The following is a 16291-nucleotide window of genomic DNA, read 5'->3' as shown; positions in this document are numbered from 1 at the left end:
TGTAAAGTTTGGTGCGGCATCAAAAAAGAATGTCCCCAACAATCTGAGAAGGCTATTAAAATACTCTTCCCTTTTCCAACTCCCTATCTGTATGAGGCCAGATTTTCTTCTAGATTTGAACCAAAATAATATATTGCTGCAAACTAAATGCAAAGTAGATATAAAATCCAGCTGTTTTCTCTCAAGCCAGACATTAAAGATATTTGCAAACATATAAAAGAATGTTATACATTCACTATGTTTTTTTAATAGTTTTTTCATTTAAAGTATTTATACTAATACATGTGTTAGTCTTCTATCTTTCAGCCACAGATCCACCTTTCTTTGACCTCTTTTGTGATAACAGAATTGGACTCTGAAAACGTTTCTTCTTTGCCAGCTGGTGACATGATACACTTTGTCCATAGTGGGCACTGAAGAGATACTGCTGAGCCATAGACCAGCAATGGCAGCCTGACCTAGGGCTGGATCCCGGAGTCCTGAGATCATGACCTGAGTTGAAGTCAGGCACTTAACAGACTATGCCATCTAGGCACTCCAAGAGACTCTTACTCATAGGAAACAAACTGAGGGCTGTCAGAGAGATGGGGGTGGGAGGAGGGGGGAACCGGGTGATGGGCATTAAGGGCACATGAGGTAATGAACATTGGCTGTTATGTAAGACTGATGAATCACTGACCTCTACTTCTGAAGCTAAAAATACATTATATGTTAATTGATATTAAATAAAAATAAACAAAACAAAACTGGAAATCCTTTTTTTCTCATATAGGAGTTCCTTTAAAAATAAAAAGAAGAGGAGATCACACCTTATTGGCTAACAATGAAATGAAATACAGAGGCTCCTGGGTGGTTCATTCAGTTGAGTGTCCAACTCTTGGTTTCAGCTCAATACATGATCTCAGGGTCATGAGATCAAGCCCAGCACTAGGCACCATGCTGTACAGCTCCATGCTCAGCAAAAAGTCTGAGTGAGATTGTGTCCTTCTCCTTCTGCCCCTACCCCTAACTCATACACTCACTCTCTCTCTCTCAAAATAAATAAATCTTAAAAAAAAAAAATGAAATGTATGAACTGGTATTTCTTGAGAGTACAGGGAAGATACATGGCAAAACTTGGTGAAACAGAAGATAGAGAAGGGTCTCTGGAAGGAATATGTGGAAACAAACAGAGGTGATAGTAGGTGGGAGGTTTCAACTCAGTTTTGCCTGGAACCTTGACCTTCTACCTTCCTACCATTAAACCTCATGATACTGTTCCCTGGAACTGCAGCTTAAACAGCAAAATAACATAGGCCCTTCTTTTTTTTTTTTTTTTAAGACTTTATTTTTAAGTAATCTCTTCACCTAATGTGGGGCTCAAACCTACAACCCCAAGATCAAGAGTCTCATGCTCCACTGACTGAGCCAGCCAGGTGCCCCCACAGGCCCTTTTGAAAGGAACCCAGATTCTACTGGGACTTAGGAAAGTAAGGAATATACCAAGAGGATCTACCAGGAGGAAAGGAGAAACACATTGGAGGGTATTTGCTTGGGAGAGGGTTGAAGAAGACTTCTTTGGGACAAGCTCTTCTCCTACCTCTCTGCCTGGCAAGAGGAGCACAGTATCATAAGATGGCAAGTTTGAGAAAAGGGAAATCGCCAGAATTGATGTCAACCAGGGATCACAACACGGTAGGATTTCTATTCTAGGTTTGGGCTTTATTCTGGAGGCGCTGCGGGAAGGAAGGGTAGTGATAGTGAGGGGGGCCATGCAAAGTTAAGTATGGAAGAAACATCAAATTTTTGCCTTAGAGAGGCAAACATGAAACAACTAAACCACCTGAGGAGATATATTAAGAAGAAGACTAGGAAGCATATCATTGTAATTATTCGGTATTTTTCTGGAGATCGTATCTAATCAATGCAACAATATTATGAAAATACATGATCTACAAATTCATTCAGTCAGTCAACAAATATTTATGAAACACCCATTATGGGCCAGCCACTGTTCCAGGCTACAGGGCCATAGCAGTGAACAACAGTAAAAGATCCCTGCCTTATAAAGCATCACTCCAAAAGAGACAGACTGAAGTCTCGCTACCTCTCACCATTTCATCTAGTGAAACACCTTTATCTTGGCTTCTTGACTTAACTATTTTGGGTTGTCTTCCCTAACTCTCCAGTCTTTCTTCTTCCCTCCTTCCCTCTTCCTCTATTGGCTCCACTGACTGCTGAGGTTTAAAGGAGGTTCTTCTCTCTTTACTGTACTTTCTCTCCCTCAGTGATAACATCCAGTCCCATTACTTCACGTACAATCTATACTGTCTCAGGAAGTACAAGCAGACAGGTAATTTAACACCTACCTTGTATGTCCCTTTCAAATTCCATCGGATCTTTCTTGAACTTGAACTCTCAATTTTTTTCCATCAGAGCTGCTCCATCTCCAATCTTCCCCATCACTGTGAATAAAATCACCAACCAATCAGTTTCTCAAGCTAGAAATGTGAGAGTGCTTCTTAACACTTCTCAGTCCTGGGTGGCTCAGTTGATTAGTGTCTGTTTCTTGATCTCAGCTCAACTCGGGTCTTAATCTCAGGGTCAAGAGTTCAAGTCCCACATGGAGGCTACTTAAAAAAAAAAAAAAAGCAACATAACGTTTCTCAGTCCTTAGGCTACCTTGCTCAATTTACCACAAAAATCCTTAATTTTTTACCTTCAAATATGTCCACTGCTAACACCCTATTTCTACATCCACTACCATCACCCCATTTCAAGCCACCCTCATCTCTCATGTGGTCTACTGCAAAAGCTATCTAACTAGTTTGTTTTTCTTGTGCCCTCCCCAAGTCCACTCTTTGTATAATAACTAGAATGATCTTTTAAGAATATAAGTTACTCAGAAATTGATGGGAATTCGTGAAAAGGATACAGGAGATAATTTAAGAGGAGATCCTACTGTCCAAATCTGGGATAATCTAAGAATCAAAATAATCATGGTAATAACTGGTCATAATACACTGGCTAAAAAAGAATACATAAATCCATACTGATATGTACGTAAGAGAAATGCAAAAACTACTTCTTCCAATAAAATCTCAAATGATAATGTACAAGAAATGAAAATGAGTTTTAAAATATCACCACTGTGCATCCATCCTAGTAATAATTGACTCAGCCAAGAGTCAGTAAAGAATGCTAAATAGATCAAAGTTTGATGAAGAACAAGATATTTATGTAGTCTCAAAGTATGTTCCACAAACTTATTAATCACAAAGAGGAAAAACAGTGACTTTACAATGAGAAACCCCAAACATACCAACATAAACAAGTGGTCAAATTTAAGGCATATAATAAAACTTACAAACTTGTATCATGTGTCTCCTACTGTGATATAAAGAATATAGCCTTACTCATGTACTATTTCTGCCAAAACATTAAACTGAATATGATCAGGAGAAAACAAGAAAGAGACAAGCCTAAGCTGAGGACATTCTACAAAACAAATGGCCTATTCTTCTCAAAATTGGCAGTATCATCAAAAACAAAGAAAGGCGGAGGAACTATTCTAGATTAAAGGAGACTAAAGAGATGAAACTATATGCAATGAATGATTTTGGATTGGATCCTGGACTAGGAAAAAAAAAAAATCAAGGACATTATTGAGACAGTTGCCAAAAGTGAAAAGACCTATTGATTAAAGATCTGTTAACTAAATAATTGTATCAATGTTAAGTCCTAATGTTGTTCATTGTACTTTGGTGATGTAAATGCATGTCCTTGTTTTTAGGAAATATACAATGAAGTATTTGAAAGAAGAGGGCAGGTCTGCAAATTACTTTTAGGTAGTTCAGAGAAAAAAGTATATATAGAGTCAATTCTCATGATTTATGGTAGTTATGTTCTATTAAAGTTACAAAATACAAAATTAGCTAATAGTCAACCAAGACTCCAACTGGAAGTACAGGGTTAGGTTCCTGTAAGCCTTTGCTCTTAATATTTTTCTCTACCCATCAATACATAACCTTGTTTTATGTGTATTTTTGTTTAAAGACACCTTATTTAAAGTATGTTATTGATTCAGTAACACTGAACTCATAACCATGAGCACTATAACTTACGCCAGAACTACACTTATCTAACGTATATATTTTCCTCCGTACAGCAGATCACAGCCTTTCTGTGCTTAGGAAAACCAAGCAGCGCTTTAGCACTATGCCAGCACTATGTCTGTCACTAAGCAGTGACATCACCAACAGAAAACACAAAAATAAGAAAAACATGGCACTAAGTAGGCAGCAAAAAGGATAACTGGTTACAGTAGGGGAGCTGAAACAAGAAAGCAGAGCATCTCATTGTTTGACCTCACCTGGGAACATGCAAATTTGGCAACTCCAATTTTCTGTTGTTCTCCACATGCCTGTAAAAGGCTTCGAAAGTCCTAGTAGGTATTGATTCAGAGAGCACCACTGATGTAAGTTTTATGAAGTAGGTGAATTAAACATGGCATCTGTGGGTAATGAGGATGTGTGTGTGTGTGTGTGTGTGTGTGTGTGTGTGTGTGTATGCATACACACACACACCCTGAGGGAATGATAAAAGAAATCAAAATGTTAAAATTGTAAATCTGGATGAAGGGGATATCGGAGTTATAAATGCTCTTTCTTGCAACGCTTCTCTAAGTTTGAAATTATTTCCAAATGAAAAGTTTAAAATGTTAATAAATTCATTTTACTCCTCTGCTTAAAATATTTGTTTCTTTCATTTGCACATCATATGACCGCTCCCTGGCTCTTCAACCTCATTCAGGCAACTGCTCCTCTGGTTCACTCTCTGCCAGTCTCACAGGCTTCTTTTAATTCCTGGAACACTTTCCTAACTCCCTAGCTAAATTAGACACTGTCCATTATCCTCTTTCAAAGTACCTTCTTTTCTTTTGTAGTATTTTTCAGAATTCACAATTATACATGCAAACAATTATGTGTTCTTGTTTAATAAATATTATGTATAAAATGATCATTATAAAGACATTTTAGAAGCATGAAATTATGCACATGACCTGATTTAAATGTTTAGTTTAGGCATGGAAAATTATTTAGATACAGTTAGCTCTAAATTATAGGGAAAACCATATGTATACTTCACGTGAGAGCAAGCATATAATCGACAAGGAATAGAAGGTAATATACAAAAATGAGAATTCAGCTGAAATGATAGAATTGTAAATAGTTAAAAATAGAAATTGTTTTATTTTTTTTAGGTTCCTTTCAGTAAGAAAGAAAAATAGTCCCAAATCAATGAATGATGATAATAATTATAATGTTCATCTTTAAAGGAACATTTTGGAAGGCAGCTATGCTCACCACTATACCACTGGTGCAGACTAAAGGAACATTTTTGATAAAAATCTGATTGCAGACCACAGAATAGCACAAAGCAGGAGCAAGTCTGGAGTTATACAGAGAGTGCAGTTAGCATAATTAAAGTGAGCATACGTGGGCTTGAACTAAAAGTGACAGTGGGGGGCACCTGGGTGGCTCAGTGGGTTAAGCCGCTGCCTTCGGCTCAGGTCATGATCTCAGGGTCCTGGGATCGAGCCCCGCATCGGGTTCTCTGCTCGGCAGTGAGCCTGCTTCCCCCTCTCTCTGCCTGTCTCTCTGCCTACTTGTGCGCTCTCTCTCTCTCTCTGTCAAATAAATAAATAAATAAAATCTTTAAAAAAAAAAATAAAAGTGACAGTGGGAATAAGAGGAGTCAATGGATTCCAGAGATCTATTATTATAGATATGATGTTAGGATTGCCAGGATCTAATGAAACAGGTGAAAAGAGAGGGAAACAGGTGAAAGGAAGGGAAAAGTCAAGGTCAATTCCTAATTTTATATCCTAGGCAACTGGAAGGAGATTGTCTCACTGAGATAGGGATTACAGGAGAAAAAGCAGGCTTGAAGGTAGGATTGTAAATTTAATCTAGTTTTTTGGTTTTTTTGTTTGTTTGTTTTTGTTTTTGTGTGTGTGTGTAGTTTAGTTTGAGTCTGTGAGACATCCAGGTGGATATAGTAGGTGGCTGTCTATATAAGACTGGAGGACAGAAGAGAAATCTGGGCCAAAGATAGATAAATCCAAAAGTCATAAATATATAGATGGAAATTAAGCCATGGAAGTAAAGTTATCACCCAAGGCAAATACAGACTGAAAACAGAAAGCTGAAATATGAACTTCCTATTACTGTATGGAGTAACTGTATTACATACAATACAATGTGTACCAGGGATGTACAAATGAGACAAAATCCTATCCCTACGTGCCTGTCTAGAGGTTGGGAGTGGGATAGGAGTCAGAAAAGTACTCTCTTTGTCAAGTACCTGCTTATGTATTAGGTTCTCTCTTCTGGTTCTGAGATGAACATGACCTCAACTATGAAGAAAATACACAATTTAGTGAGACAGGATAGGCAAGAAAAACAACTGAAATGACCACAATATAATAAATATCATGGGAAAGGAGAGGCAATGAATTCATCCAGTGTAGGTTATAGCCTTTTGAAGGCCAAATAATAATTGGCAAGGTAGAACATGAGTTTCAAATGTGTGAAGTCTTTGAAGAGAGGTAAAGCAATGTATGAAAAAGCACGACATTAACAGAGAGTTTGGGACATTCAGGGTATTTCTGTAGTCATCTATGGTGCCATTGGAAGGTGCCCACGGGAACACAGCAGAGATCACTTGGGCAGTCCAGCAAGTGCCAGGTTGTAATGAATTTTGTATGCCATCCTAGCTATTTGACATTTTAGCCTGTAATGGGAGGATGTGAAAAAGTTGTTAAGTGGGAGCTACGTAAGTAGATTTGCATTTTAGGAAGATTGTTCTGGAAGCAATAAAGGGACATAGATGGGGATGGAGGAAGGGAGAAAGATTAGAAGAGAATTTCCACAAGTTCCCACCATCACAAGTTATCTGTCTACCAGTGTCTGTGGCCAAGAACTCTAATGTTGGCTTCTGTTGCCACAGATGAATGGTCCACCGCTTATAAAAGCTAAAGCTCTCCACTTGTGCACTAGATTCCATCTCTTTTGACTTTCAAGGACATGGCTCTAGCAAGTCTCCCCTCTTTACTCTGCTATCAGTAATTTCCCTCCCTACTGGATCATGGCCATCAACATGTAAGTATGATGTTATCATAAAGAAAGCCTTTCTTCACCTCATCCCCTCCATCTACAGCCCCATTTTCCTGTGCACTCTGCATCAAAACTTCACAGCCTCCAAACCCTTTCCATTCTTTCTTGAAAATACTCCAGGGGCTCCTGGGTGGCTCAGTGGTTAAAGCCTCTGCCTTCGGCTCAGGTCATGATCTCAGGGTCCTGGGATCGAGTCCCGCATCGGGCTCTCTGCTCAGCAGAGAGCCTGCCTCCTCCTCCTCTCTCTCTCTGCCTACTTGTGATCTGTCTGTCAAATAAATTAAAAAAAAAAAAAAAAAAAGAAAAAAAGAAAATACTCCAGTCAGGCTTTTACCTCCACCTTCCACAGACACTTGTCTTTTAGCAAGGCTACCAATGACCCTGCACTGTGTTGCTGTATCTACTGGGCAATCATCAGTCCTCATTTTACTTAACCTATCAGTGGCATTTGACACAGTTGATTCTTCTCTTCATCTGAAACTTGGCCATTTCTTGGCTTTCAGGACTCCTTACTCTTCTACTCTTCCTCTTATCAATAGAGATTCATTCTCCACCACCTGTTGCTGGGTCCTCTTCATCATCCTAACCCTTAACGTTAGAGTACCTAGGACTCTGGCCTCTTCTCTTCTTCTCTATACTCTCTCCCTCCTTGGTCATACTGAGTCCAGCGGTGTGAAAAATACCATCTGTACGCTGGTGAATATATTTTTATTCAGCTTGGACCTCTTCCTTGAACTCTAGGTTTGTAAACCAGCTGCCTACCCCAAACCCTCTTTGGACATGTAATAAGCATTTCAAATTAAAAGATCCCAGGGGCACCTGGGTGGCTCATTTGGTTAAGCATCCAAGTCTTGATTTTAGCTTGGGTCATGATCTCAGAGTAGTAAGACTGAACCCTGCATAATACTCTCTCTCACTCTGCCTCATTCCCTCTCTGCCCTCTTTTCCTCCTCTCAAAATAAAATAAAATAAAATATCCCTGGTTGGGCACCTAACTTCCCAACTGCCATTGCATCATCCCTATTCTAGTCAATAGCCCCTTATGCTTCCAGTTTGCCTTGACCAGAAACCTTTAAACCATCCTTAACTCCTTTCTCATACTTCACACTCAATGCATCAGGAAAACCTGTTGGACCTAACATCAAAGTATTTCCAGAATTTGACCACTTTTTACCACTTACCCCAGAATCACTTTAGTCTAAGCCACCATCATCTCTCACTTGGGTTTTCCAGTAGCCTCCTTAAATAGTCTCTCTAAAATTATCTCTATATTATTATCCTGGTATATTATCCTATTATTATCCTATCCAGTTAGCCCTCTAGGACTATTCATAGAGCAGTCAGAGTGAAGTTTTAAAAATATAAGTCAGATAATGTTTCTTTGCTGCTCAAAATCTCCCCATGCTTTTCCAACTCTCAGGGTAAAAAGCAAAATCCTATCAGGCCTACACAAGGCCTGATGTGATTTGGCTGCCTTCTCTTTTCTTTCTTCTTCCATGTACCAACAGTACTTCTCATCCACTTGTTTGACTTCCTTTTGCAGGACATGCATCACCATCTAAGATACCATATAATTTACCTTTTCATTTTTTATTTACATTTTTATAATTTACATTTTTACATTTTGTCTGTTTCCACTGGAATGTATGGTTCACAGGGACAGGGATTTCTGTCTTTTCTTTTTTTACTGATATATTCTCCGCTGCCAAGCACACAGTAAGCATACAATGAACACTGGTTATATGAATGAATGATTATATTCATTATATATGAATTATATGAATATGGTTATATGAAGGAATGACGGAAGGGATTGGGGAGGAAGATCTTCTAAGAAGACATAATTCCAGAAAATGAGAGCTAAAACAGACAATACAAGTAAAAAGTTCTGTGAGTGCAGAATCTTTTAGAAAAATAAGATTATTTCTGAGATTACGGCTTCTTAAGTAGTCATTGCTTTTTGTACACTTACTATGAATGAAAAGGAGGGAGTACTCCCACTTTTAGAAAACACCCACCTTGCTAGGTTAAGGCAGTGATTGTAATTAGCTTAAGCAGGTTAACATAGTTACTCAGCTTCACGACGTTCAGTGGTTTCCTCAGTGCTATGAGAAGGAGACCAGGGAGTACGTAGCTGTACTTACAAGATTACGGTTGTCACTAAGATTATATATTTTAAGAAAAAGCTTGTATTAATTTTTGATTATGCAAGTAAATTAGAATATACACAAATGTAAACAGGAAATGATCACTTAGAATGTTTCCAAACAGATGTACTCTGTTAAGAGTTTGGTGTATGATCCAGATTTTCTTCTGAGCATATATCTACCTGCTTTTTGGTTTATTTATTTATTTTTTTAGCTTACAAAAAAATGGAATCATTCTTTCTATACTATTGTCTAACCTCCTTTTTACATTTAACAATATACCATGATCATTTTTCCAATAATGTACCTCTACAAGTATAAATCTGAGTGGCTGATTACTAGTCCATAGTGTGATGCATCCCTTATGATAGGATCTTTCTGTCATATCCACTTTTTGTAGGAGCATGAAAAGTGTCTCAGACTTCATTAAACCTTTAGTGAAGGCATAAAAAATGGAAGTCATTAATGAAGTCAAACTTCTTAAGACATTAAGCTGCACTCCGTTAAGAGGACAGAAATGACAGACTGGTGTTGTAGGAATGTGTTGTACCTGCAGAAAAGTATTTAACTGTTGTGAGGTAAAAGCCCAGATATACTGGCCTAGGTTCGAGGTATAGAGCTTGAGGCTATTTGTTTCTGACTCAATTTGAAGCTGAGGCCGTAACCATCTTAGCCAAATAGGTTTTCTCAGGCAGATTTTTCAGCTGATTTCATTTCACGGATTAAGAAAGCTTCCTGTTGGGGTGCCTGGGTAGCTCAGCGGGTTAAAGCCTCTGCCTTCGGCTCAGGTCATGATCCCTGCATCAGGCTCTCTGCTCAGCAGGGAGCCTGCCTCCCCCTCTCTCTCTGCCTGCCTCTCTGCCTACTTGTGATCTCTGTCTGTCAAATAAATAAATAAAATCTTAAAAAAAAAAAAAGAAAGCTTCCTGTTTAAATTCTACAGTGTAGTAAACTTTTATTCACTTTTTGAGGAGACATAGACTTATGGAAAATCAAAAGGATAGTAAGGGTAATTTGCATTGTCCACCGAGTAACTGTACCCTTAGCCTTTGGTTTTGCCTAAATTAAAGTGCGTTCATGTATGTGTGTAAAATACTGAAATTTGGAAATATAAATTGTGTTTGTTCACAGTTTTATTTCACTACCTGAGTTGATGAGCAGAGTCTGAGGTAATTAATGACTTAATGAATTAATGTATCTCATTTAGAAGGTCCTATCTGGTCTGAATATTTGTGTCTCCCCAAAATTCATTATGTTGAAATCCCAACTCCCAAATGTGATGGTATTAGTAGGTGGGGCCTTTGGGAGGTGGTTAAATCATGAGGGTGGGACCCTCAGAATGGAATTTGTACCTTTTGAAAGACCTCCAGAGAGGTTCTTTATTCCTTCCGCCATTTGAAGACAGGGGAAGCCTGTGATCTAGAAGAGAGCGGTCACCTGACCATCCGGGCATCATGATCTCAGATTTCCAGTTTCCAGAACTGTGAGCAGTAAGTTTCTGCTGTTTATAAGCTACCCCTCACCTAATCCCCAGAGGTATAAACATCCAGTTACAAAATAAATCATAAGTCATGAGGATGTAATATACAGCATAGGGAATAGTCAGTAATATAATAACTTTATAGTGGCAGTAGCTAGTCCTATCAAGGTGATCATTTCGTAATGTATAAAAATACTGAATCGCTGTCATACACCTGAAACTAGTATTGTATATCAATTATAATTCAATTAAAACAAACAAACAGTCTGTGGCATTTTGTTACAACTGCCTGGATAGACTAAGACAGAAGATAAATGAGTAAGTGTTTCTCAACATCTTTAATTTTACAAATATTTTAACAGATAAACATAATAAAAATCAAGGTATAATCCTCCCCTGTATTTTTTTTTCTCACATGGAGAGATAAAATGCATTTTGCTTCCCTATGTTTACTGTTTTAGCGCAAGTTTCTGTAGAAGGAAAATGTAGCAAACATGATTTTTACTAAACTCCAAATTCAGGAGAGTAGTTACTTGTGCCAGGTAAGACATATATTCTTTGCAACTAGAAAACTAACGTTTCCATCAATGAGACAAATAATAGAGCAAATTATAACAAAATGTTCAAGGTCATTTTAAAGAGAAAGTGTATTTTCTCAGCCAAGCCTCTTTGTAATTTGATTGAGGTTATTTGCATATCTAAACAAAGTATGTGAGTTGGGGGTGGGGTTTAATTAAAGTTCAGAGAGGGAGAGTCCTCAGAGCCAACTCTGAGCCTTCCTTCTACAAGGGTTTATTGGATTACACTCGGTAGAGAAAAAAAAAACGAGGCTAAAGAATTTGCCCAGCTACTAAAAAGCAGATCTAAGATTCGAAGCCTCTAGACCATCTAGCTTCACTGAAAATGTTGCATAGATCTATTTAATTAATTTAGCAAATATTTATTAAACACCTTTTATGTGCAAGGCATTTTGCCAGGGACATATGGGATATATGATGAATTCGGCATTTGTGGAGATATGGAAAGAGATGCACTTTGGTTTCATACAGACTGTTTTGGATCCCAGTTCCTTGGAAAATTACTCTTTTAACCGCAGTTTTTAAGTCAATACAATGAAATGGCTGTTAAAAACAAAATAAAACAAGAAAATGTTCCTCTTAGTGACCAGCACACAAGGGGCCCTCAATAAATTTATCCTTTCCCCAACTCCACGGTATTTTCTAGAGGCCACGTGATCAGTAAGCCTTTTTGAATGGGGAAGGTTGTAAATGACTGAACTCATAGATGGGCTGATTTGGACTGGTTGAGATGGGAAAGACAGCAAATGTAGTGAAGTGTGAAAGCTGTGAAGATTCTCTCCACTGGCGTTTACAGGAACGGAGAAAACCAGCCGCTGTAAAGATCGCCTTGCCTGCCTACTTGCAAAATCCCCTTCAGTTATAGCGTCGGTTCCTATAAACATAATCTTCCGACAAAAGCCTGAAATCAAGGCATCCTCTCTAACTAGATCCCTAAGGAGCAAGTCTTTCCGCTTATTACTGATTCACTTAACAAACACTTTCCACTTTTTCAAATAATATTTAGGATTGCAGTTGAAATCTAATTGCTAGAATCTGAAGAGGCAGGAATCAAAAGACACTGTCCCAGTTTTCAAGGAGACAAAACGTAAACAGTTTACGTTTAGAGGTGATAAGAGATACCTATAGCCGCCCAAAGGAAGAAAACGATATTCCCTTGGGGCAGCTCTAAAGTCATAGGAAAACAGACATATTTTGCCTACTATAAAAATATACGCCATTCTTAAACATTTAAAAGAAAGAAACTGACAATTTTTTTTTCAGTGTCAATTTTAACGCTTATTTTGCGACGCTTTAAAGCAAAGCTCGCAGAAAAACAGAGGAAGCGTGGTTTTGTCCGAGTTACCGTTCTCTGAAGCCAGTCCCCATTTTTTCCTCAAAGTAAAAGCGTGTGGCAATCACACTCCTGGATTTTAAAGGAACATACCATTGGGGATATAAGGAGAGGAATCCGAATGTCGCAGTTTTCCAAGTGCAGTCGGCCCCTCCCACATGGTAGGTTTTTGGCAACTTGACCCTCCTTCCTCCCGATGCGGGGGAAGATTCTAACGCCCTCTGGAGCCGTCCCTAGTGACGTCACGAGCGCGATTCCAGCCTGTGGCCAATCACAGGGCCGGATTCCGGGGGAAGCCCGGGGTGGCGGCGGCGGCCTGTGCGCGTGCGCGAGGTCTCCGCGTGGCTATATAAACATGGCTGGCGTGGCCGCGCGGTGGGGCCACGCCGAGTGTGTGTAGGGGGCCTTGGGGCGCTCGGGTTTGTAGTTTTGAAGTTTCTGGCGGGGGAACTGGGGCGCAGAGCTTTGCTGGATGGTGGGAGCCGAAGTGACGTCCTCCGGGCTCCGCTGCTGCGGGACCCGATGCTGAAGCGCCGGGCTGAGCCGGCGCACGTGTGAGCGCTGCTGAGGAAGCGGCGAGCGGCCGAGCAGGTGTCGCTGCGGCCGGGGCCGCACGGACCAGAGTGAGGTGCGGGACGCGCGGGTCTCTGTGTCCAGCCGGCGCCCGTCACCGACTTCTGTGTCGCGGCCCCTGCGCCTCTCCCTAGCGATGCTGTGGAGCCGGAACTGCTCTGGAGTCGGCTGCCGCTTGTCAAGCCTACCCTAGCCTCTGTTCCCGGAACGGCAGCGTCGCAGCTGCCGCTGATCCACCTGGGGATGCCCGCGGGCCTCACGGAACCGGCCGGCGCCACTCCCCCGGCCGGTGTGAGCGCCTCCGGGACCGTGACGATGGCCCCCTCTGGGACTCTGCCTGTCCGGGTGGAGAGCACCCCGGTGGCCTTGGGCGCCGTGACTAAGGCTCCTGTCAGTGTCTGCGTTGAGTCCACGGTGTCCCAGCCCCTGCGGTCCCCCGTGGGTACCCTGGTGACCAAAGTGGCTCCTGTCAGTGCTCTTCCTAAACTCAGCAGCGGCCCCCCGCTGCCTGCTCCTCAGATAGTCGCTGTGAAAGCCCCCAACACCACAACAATCCAGTTGCCTGCTAATTTGCAGCTTCCTCCAGGTATGTCGATCACCTTTTCCAGCTTACTTATCGGTCCAGCCAGCGGCGACACGGGAAACGTCGCAGCTCTGGATTGTGCCTTCTTGCTGGTAGCTCTAAAAACAAAACAAAAACAAAACAAAACAAAAAACTCAGCCAAGAGAACCTTTCATAATCGACTTTGCAGGGCAGTGGTTTGGCTTTACAATTAATATAGCCTCTTTGAATCATTACTGCATAGTTTTTTACATATTTAAGGAAAGAATTTCTTCACCCAAGTGACATAGTAAACGCTGGAGCAAGTATATTCAGGAGGGCCTTTGGGGCACTAGCTCGTAGGTGCGAGAAGGTAGAATATAGCTGAAGTTTTTATTTTTACGTGGAGAAGAGACCAATTTATATAACCACACGCTGAGATAGCCATATTTTTCAAAAAAGTTTAAGAAGTTCTTGTGTGTTAAAGCTGAAGGAGGATTTTTAATTTAAGCAAGCTAAAATAATTTTACTGCTTTTCTAGTACCAGAAATGAATAATGCTGCTTTCTGCACAGTCTTTAGATGTGTGATGATTGTAATTTTCAGTTAGAAGAATACCTGTCTTAAGGGAGCGGTGGGTGCCAAAGTTGATAGATCAGAGGCGTGGGGTTACATTTGAAGCGGGTGTGTGATGCTACAGTTAATGAGTCTGTGACTACTTTTTATCTGAGGGTTTACATGTTTGGGCTGTTTCTCATGATTTATGCAAAGATTTTGCTTTGTGATTATTCAGAATTTGTAAATTTGAGTGTTCTACCTTCTTTCTTAACTCAGCTGAAAGTGTCTTGGAATTTCAGTGGGGAAAAAAGGCACAAATCACATTCTTTGGAGTGAACTCTACTCCTGATTATATCGACTGCTATTTATTTTGCTTAGCAGTAATTGGAACTCAGACCCGCAAAGATGGTAAGGAAGTGAAACATTGGATTCAAGATTTTAGTATCCCCCAGCAAAATGATAGGGGCTTTTTTGTAGCTAATGTTCTGATTGATCATGAACATTGTGGAAAGATTATGTTCCTTACTTTTGATGAAATTCTGTTTCAGTTTTTTATGGTACAGGAGGTACACACACTTGAGGCTGTGATGTATATGCCACTGGATACATTTTCTGACAGTTCTGAATTGTCAACCTGCCTATACTTATAAAGTAGTTTTGAATGTGTTTGAATGAAATCCTCTTCTAATTTGGTAAATATTAAATTCCTGTCTAGTCACTGAAGATTGTTTAGAAACAATTGAAAAAGTATTAAAATAGAAAATTATCAAGAGGGGGCGCCTGGGTGGCTCAGTGGGTTAAAGCCTCTGCCTTTGGCTCAGGTCATGATCCCAGGGTCCTGGGATCAAGCCCCACATGGGGTTCTCTGCTCAGCAGGGAGTCAGCTTCCTCCTCTCTCTGTCTCTGCCAGCCTCTCTGCCTACTTGTGATCTCTGTGTGTCAAATAAATAAATAAAATCTTTAAAAAAAAATTATCAAGAGTAAAAACTTGGGGGGCGCCTGGGTGGCTCAGTGGGTTAAAACCTCTGCCTTCAGCTCAGGTCATGATCTCAGGGTCCTGGGATCGAACCCCTGCATCAGGCTCTCTGCCTGCTTCCCTTCCTCTCTCTCTGCCTACTTGTGATCTCTGTGTCAAATAATTAAATAAAATCTTTAAAAACAAAAAAGAAGTAAAAACTTGGTAAGTGGGAGCTGATCACTAATCGAAGGCATACTGTGCTATACACTTTTTATATATTATTTATATCCCTTTGTTGGTCATAATAGGTAACAAATTGAGAAAGGTCTCTAAGGGTAAATAACTTGCCCAATGCTAGACACCTCATAGGTGTCAGAGGTAATTTGAATCCAGGTCGGTATATTCTTTATACAATGCTGTGCTTACCACTTGCTGTACTTACCACTTGTGTGGTATCAGGGCTAAATGGTGACAGAGAATTTTAGAGCCTAATCTTTTGTATGCAAAGAAACCAAAACTGAAACTTGCCAGAGCTGTACAGCTGCAAACCAGGACCACAATCTAGGTGTGCACTACACTAAAACATTTTAGATAATTGACCATGGAAAAATTTACAGGAGCAAGGAGATAAATTGCCTTTAGGAATTGTTACAGAGAAGGTAGGGAGGTGCTTTGAAGAGCAGCTTTTGGGAATATTTCAACTGACATGGCAGAAGACCATACTAACTTTTGTGCTTTCATTGATGCACAATAAGGTAATGAGTAGTTGAAGAATAAAATGGAAACCCTGATTAAAGTAACTTTTAAAAAAAATTATAAGTCTCTGTACTGTTTATTTTATATCCTGAGGATTAGTAATTGATTACTCAGGGATGCTTAAGTCACATAGAAGTCAGCTTTGCTTTTTCAAGATAATGAATACTTTAAGTATTTGATTTCTGTTTACTTCAGAATTTCCTCAATGAAA

General features: G+C 40.1%; 1 protein-coding gene across 2 annotated transcripts in view; it reads left to right on the top strand.

Annotated features, from left to right (window-relative positions):
• The first annotated feature begins 13020 nt into the window (after window positions 1-13020).
• TAF4B (TATA-box binding protein associated factor 4b) overlaps window positions 13021-16291 on the top strand; it is a 126556-nt gene continuing 123285 nt past the window's right edge. For both annotated transcript variants that reach the window (XM_032859723.1, XM_032859722.1), the window contains exon 1: window positions 13021-13854. In XM_032859723.1, the coding sequence (XP_032715614.1) occupies window positions 13512-13854 (343 nt within the window). In that variant the 5' untranslated portion in view covers window positions 13021-13511. The remainder of the gene's footprint in view (window positions 13855-16291) is intronic.

This window comes from Lontra canadensis, unplaced genomic scaffold (assembly GCF_010015895.1).
Source record: "Lontra canadensis isolate GAN:19392208 unplaced genomic scaffold, GSC_riverotter_1.0 scaffold17, whole genome shotgun sequence".
Taxonomy (NCBI): Eukaryota; Metazoa; Chordata; class Mammalia; order Carnivora; family Mustelidae; genus Lontra; species Lontra canadensis.
This window is presented reverse-complemented; position numbering and strand designations above follow the sequence as displayed.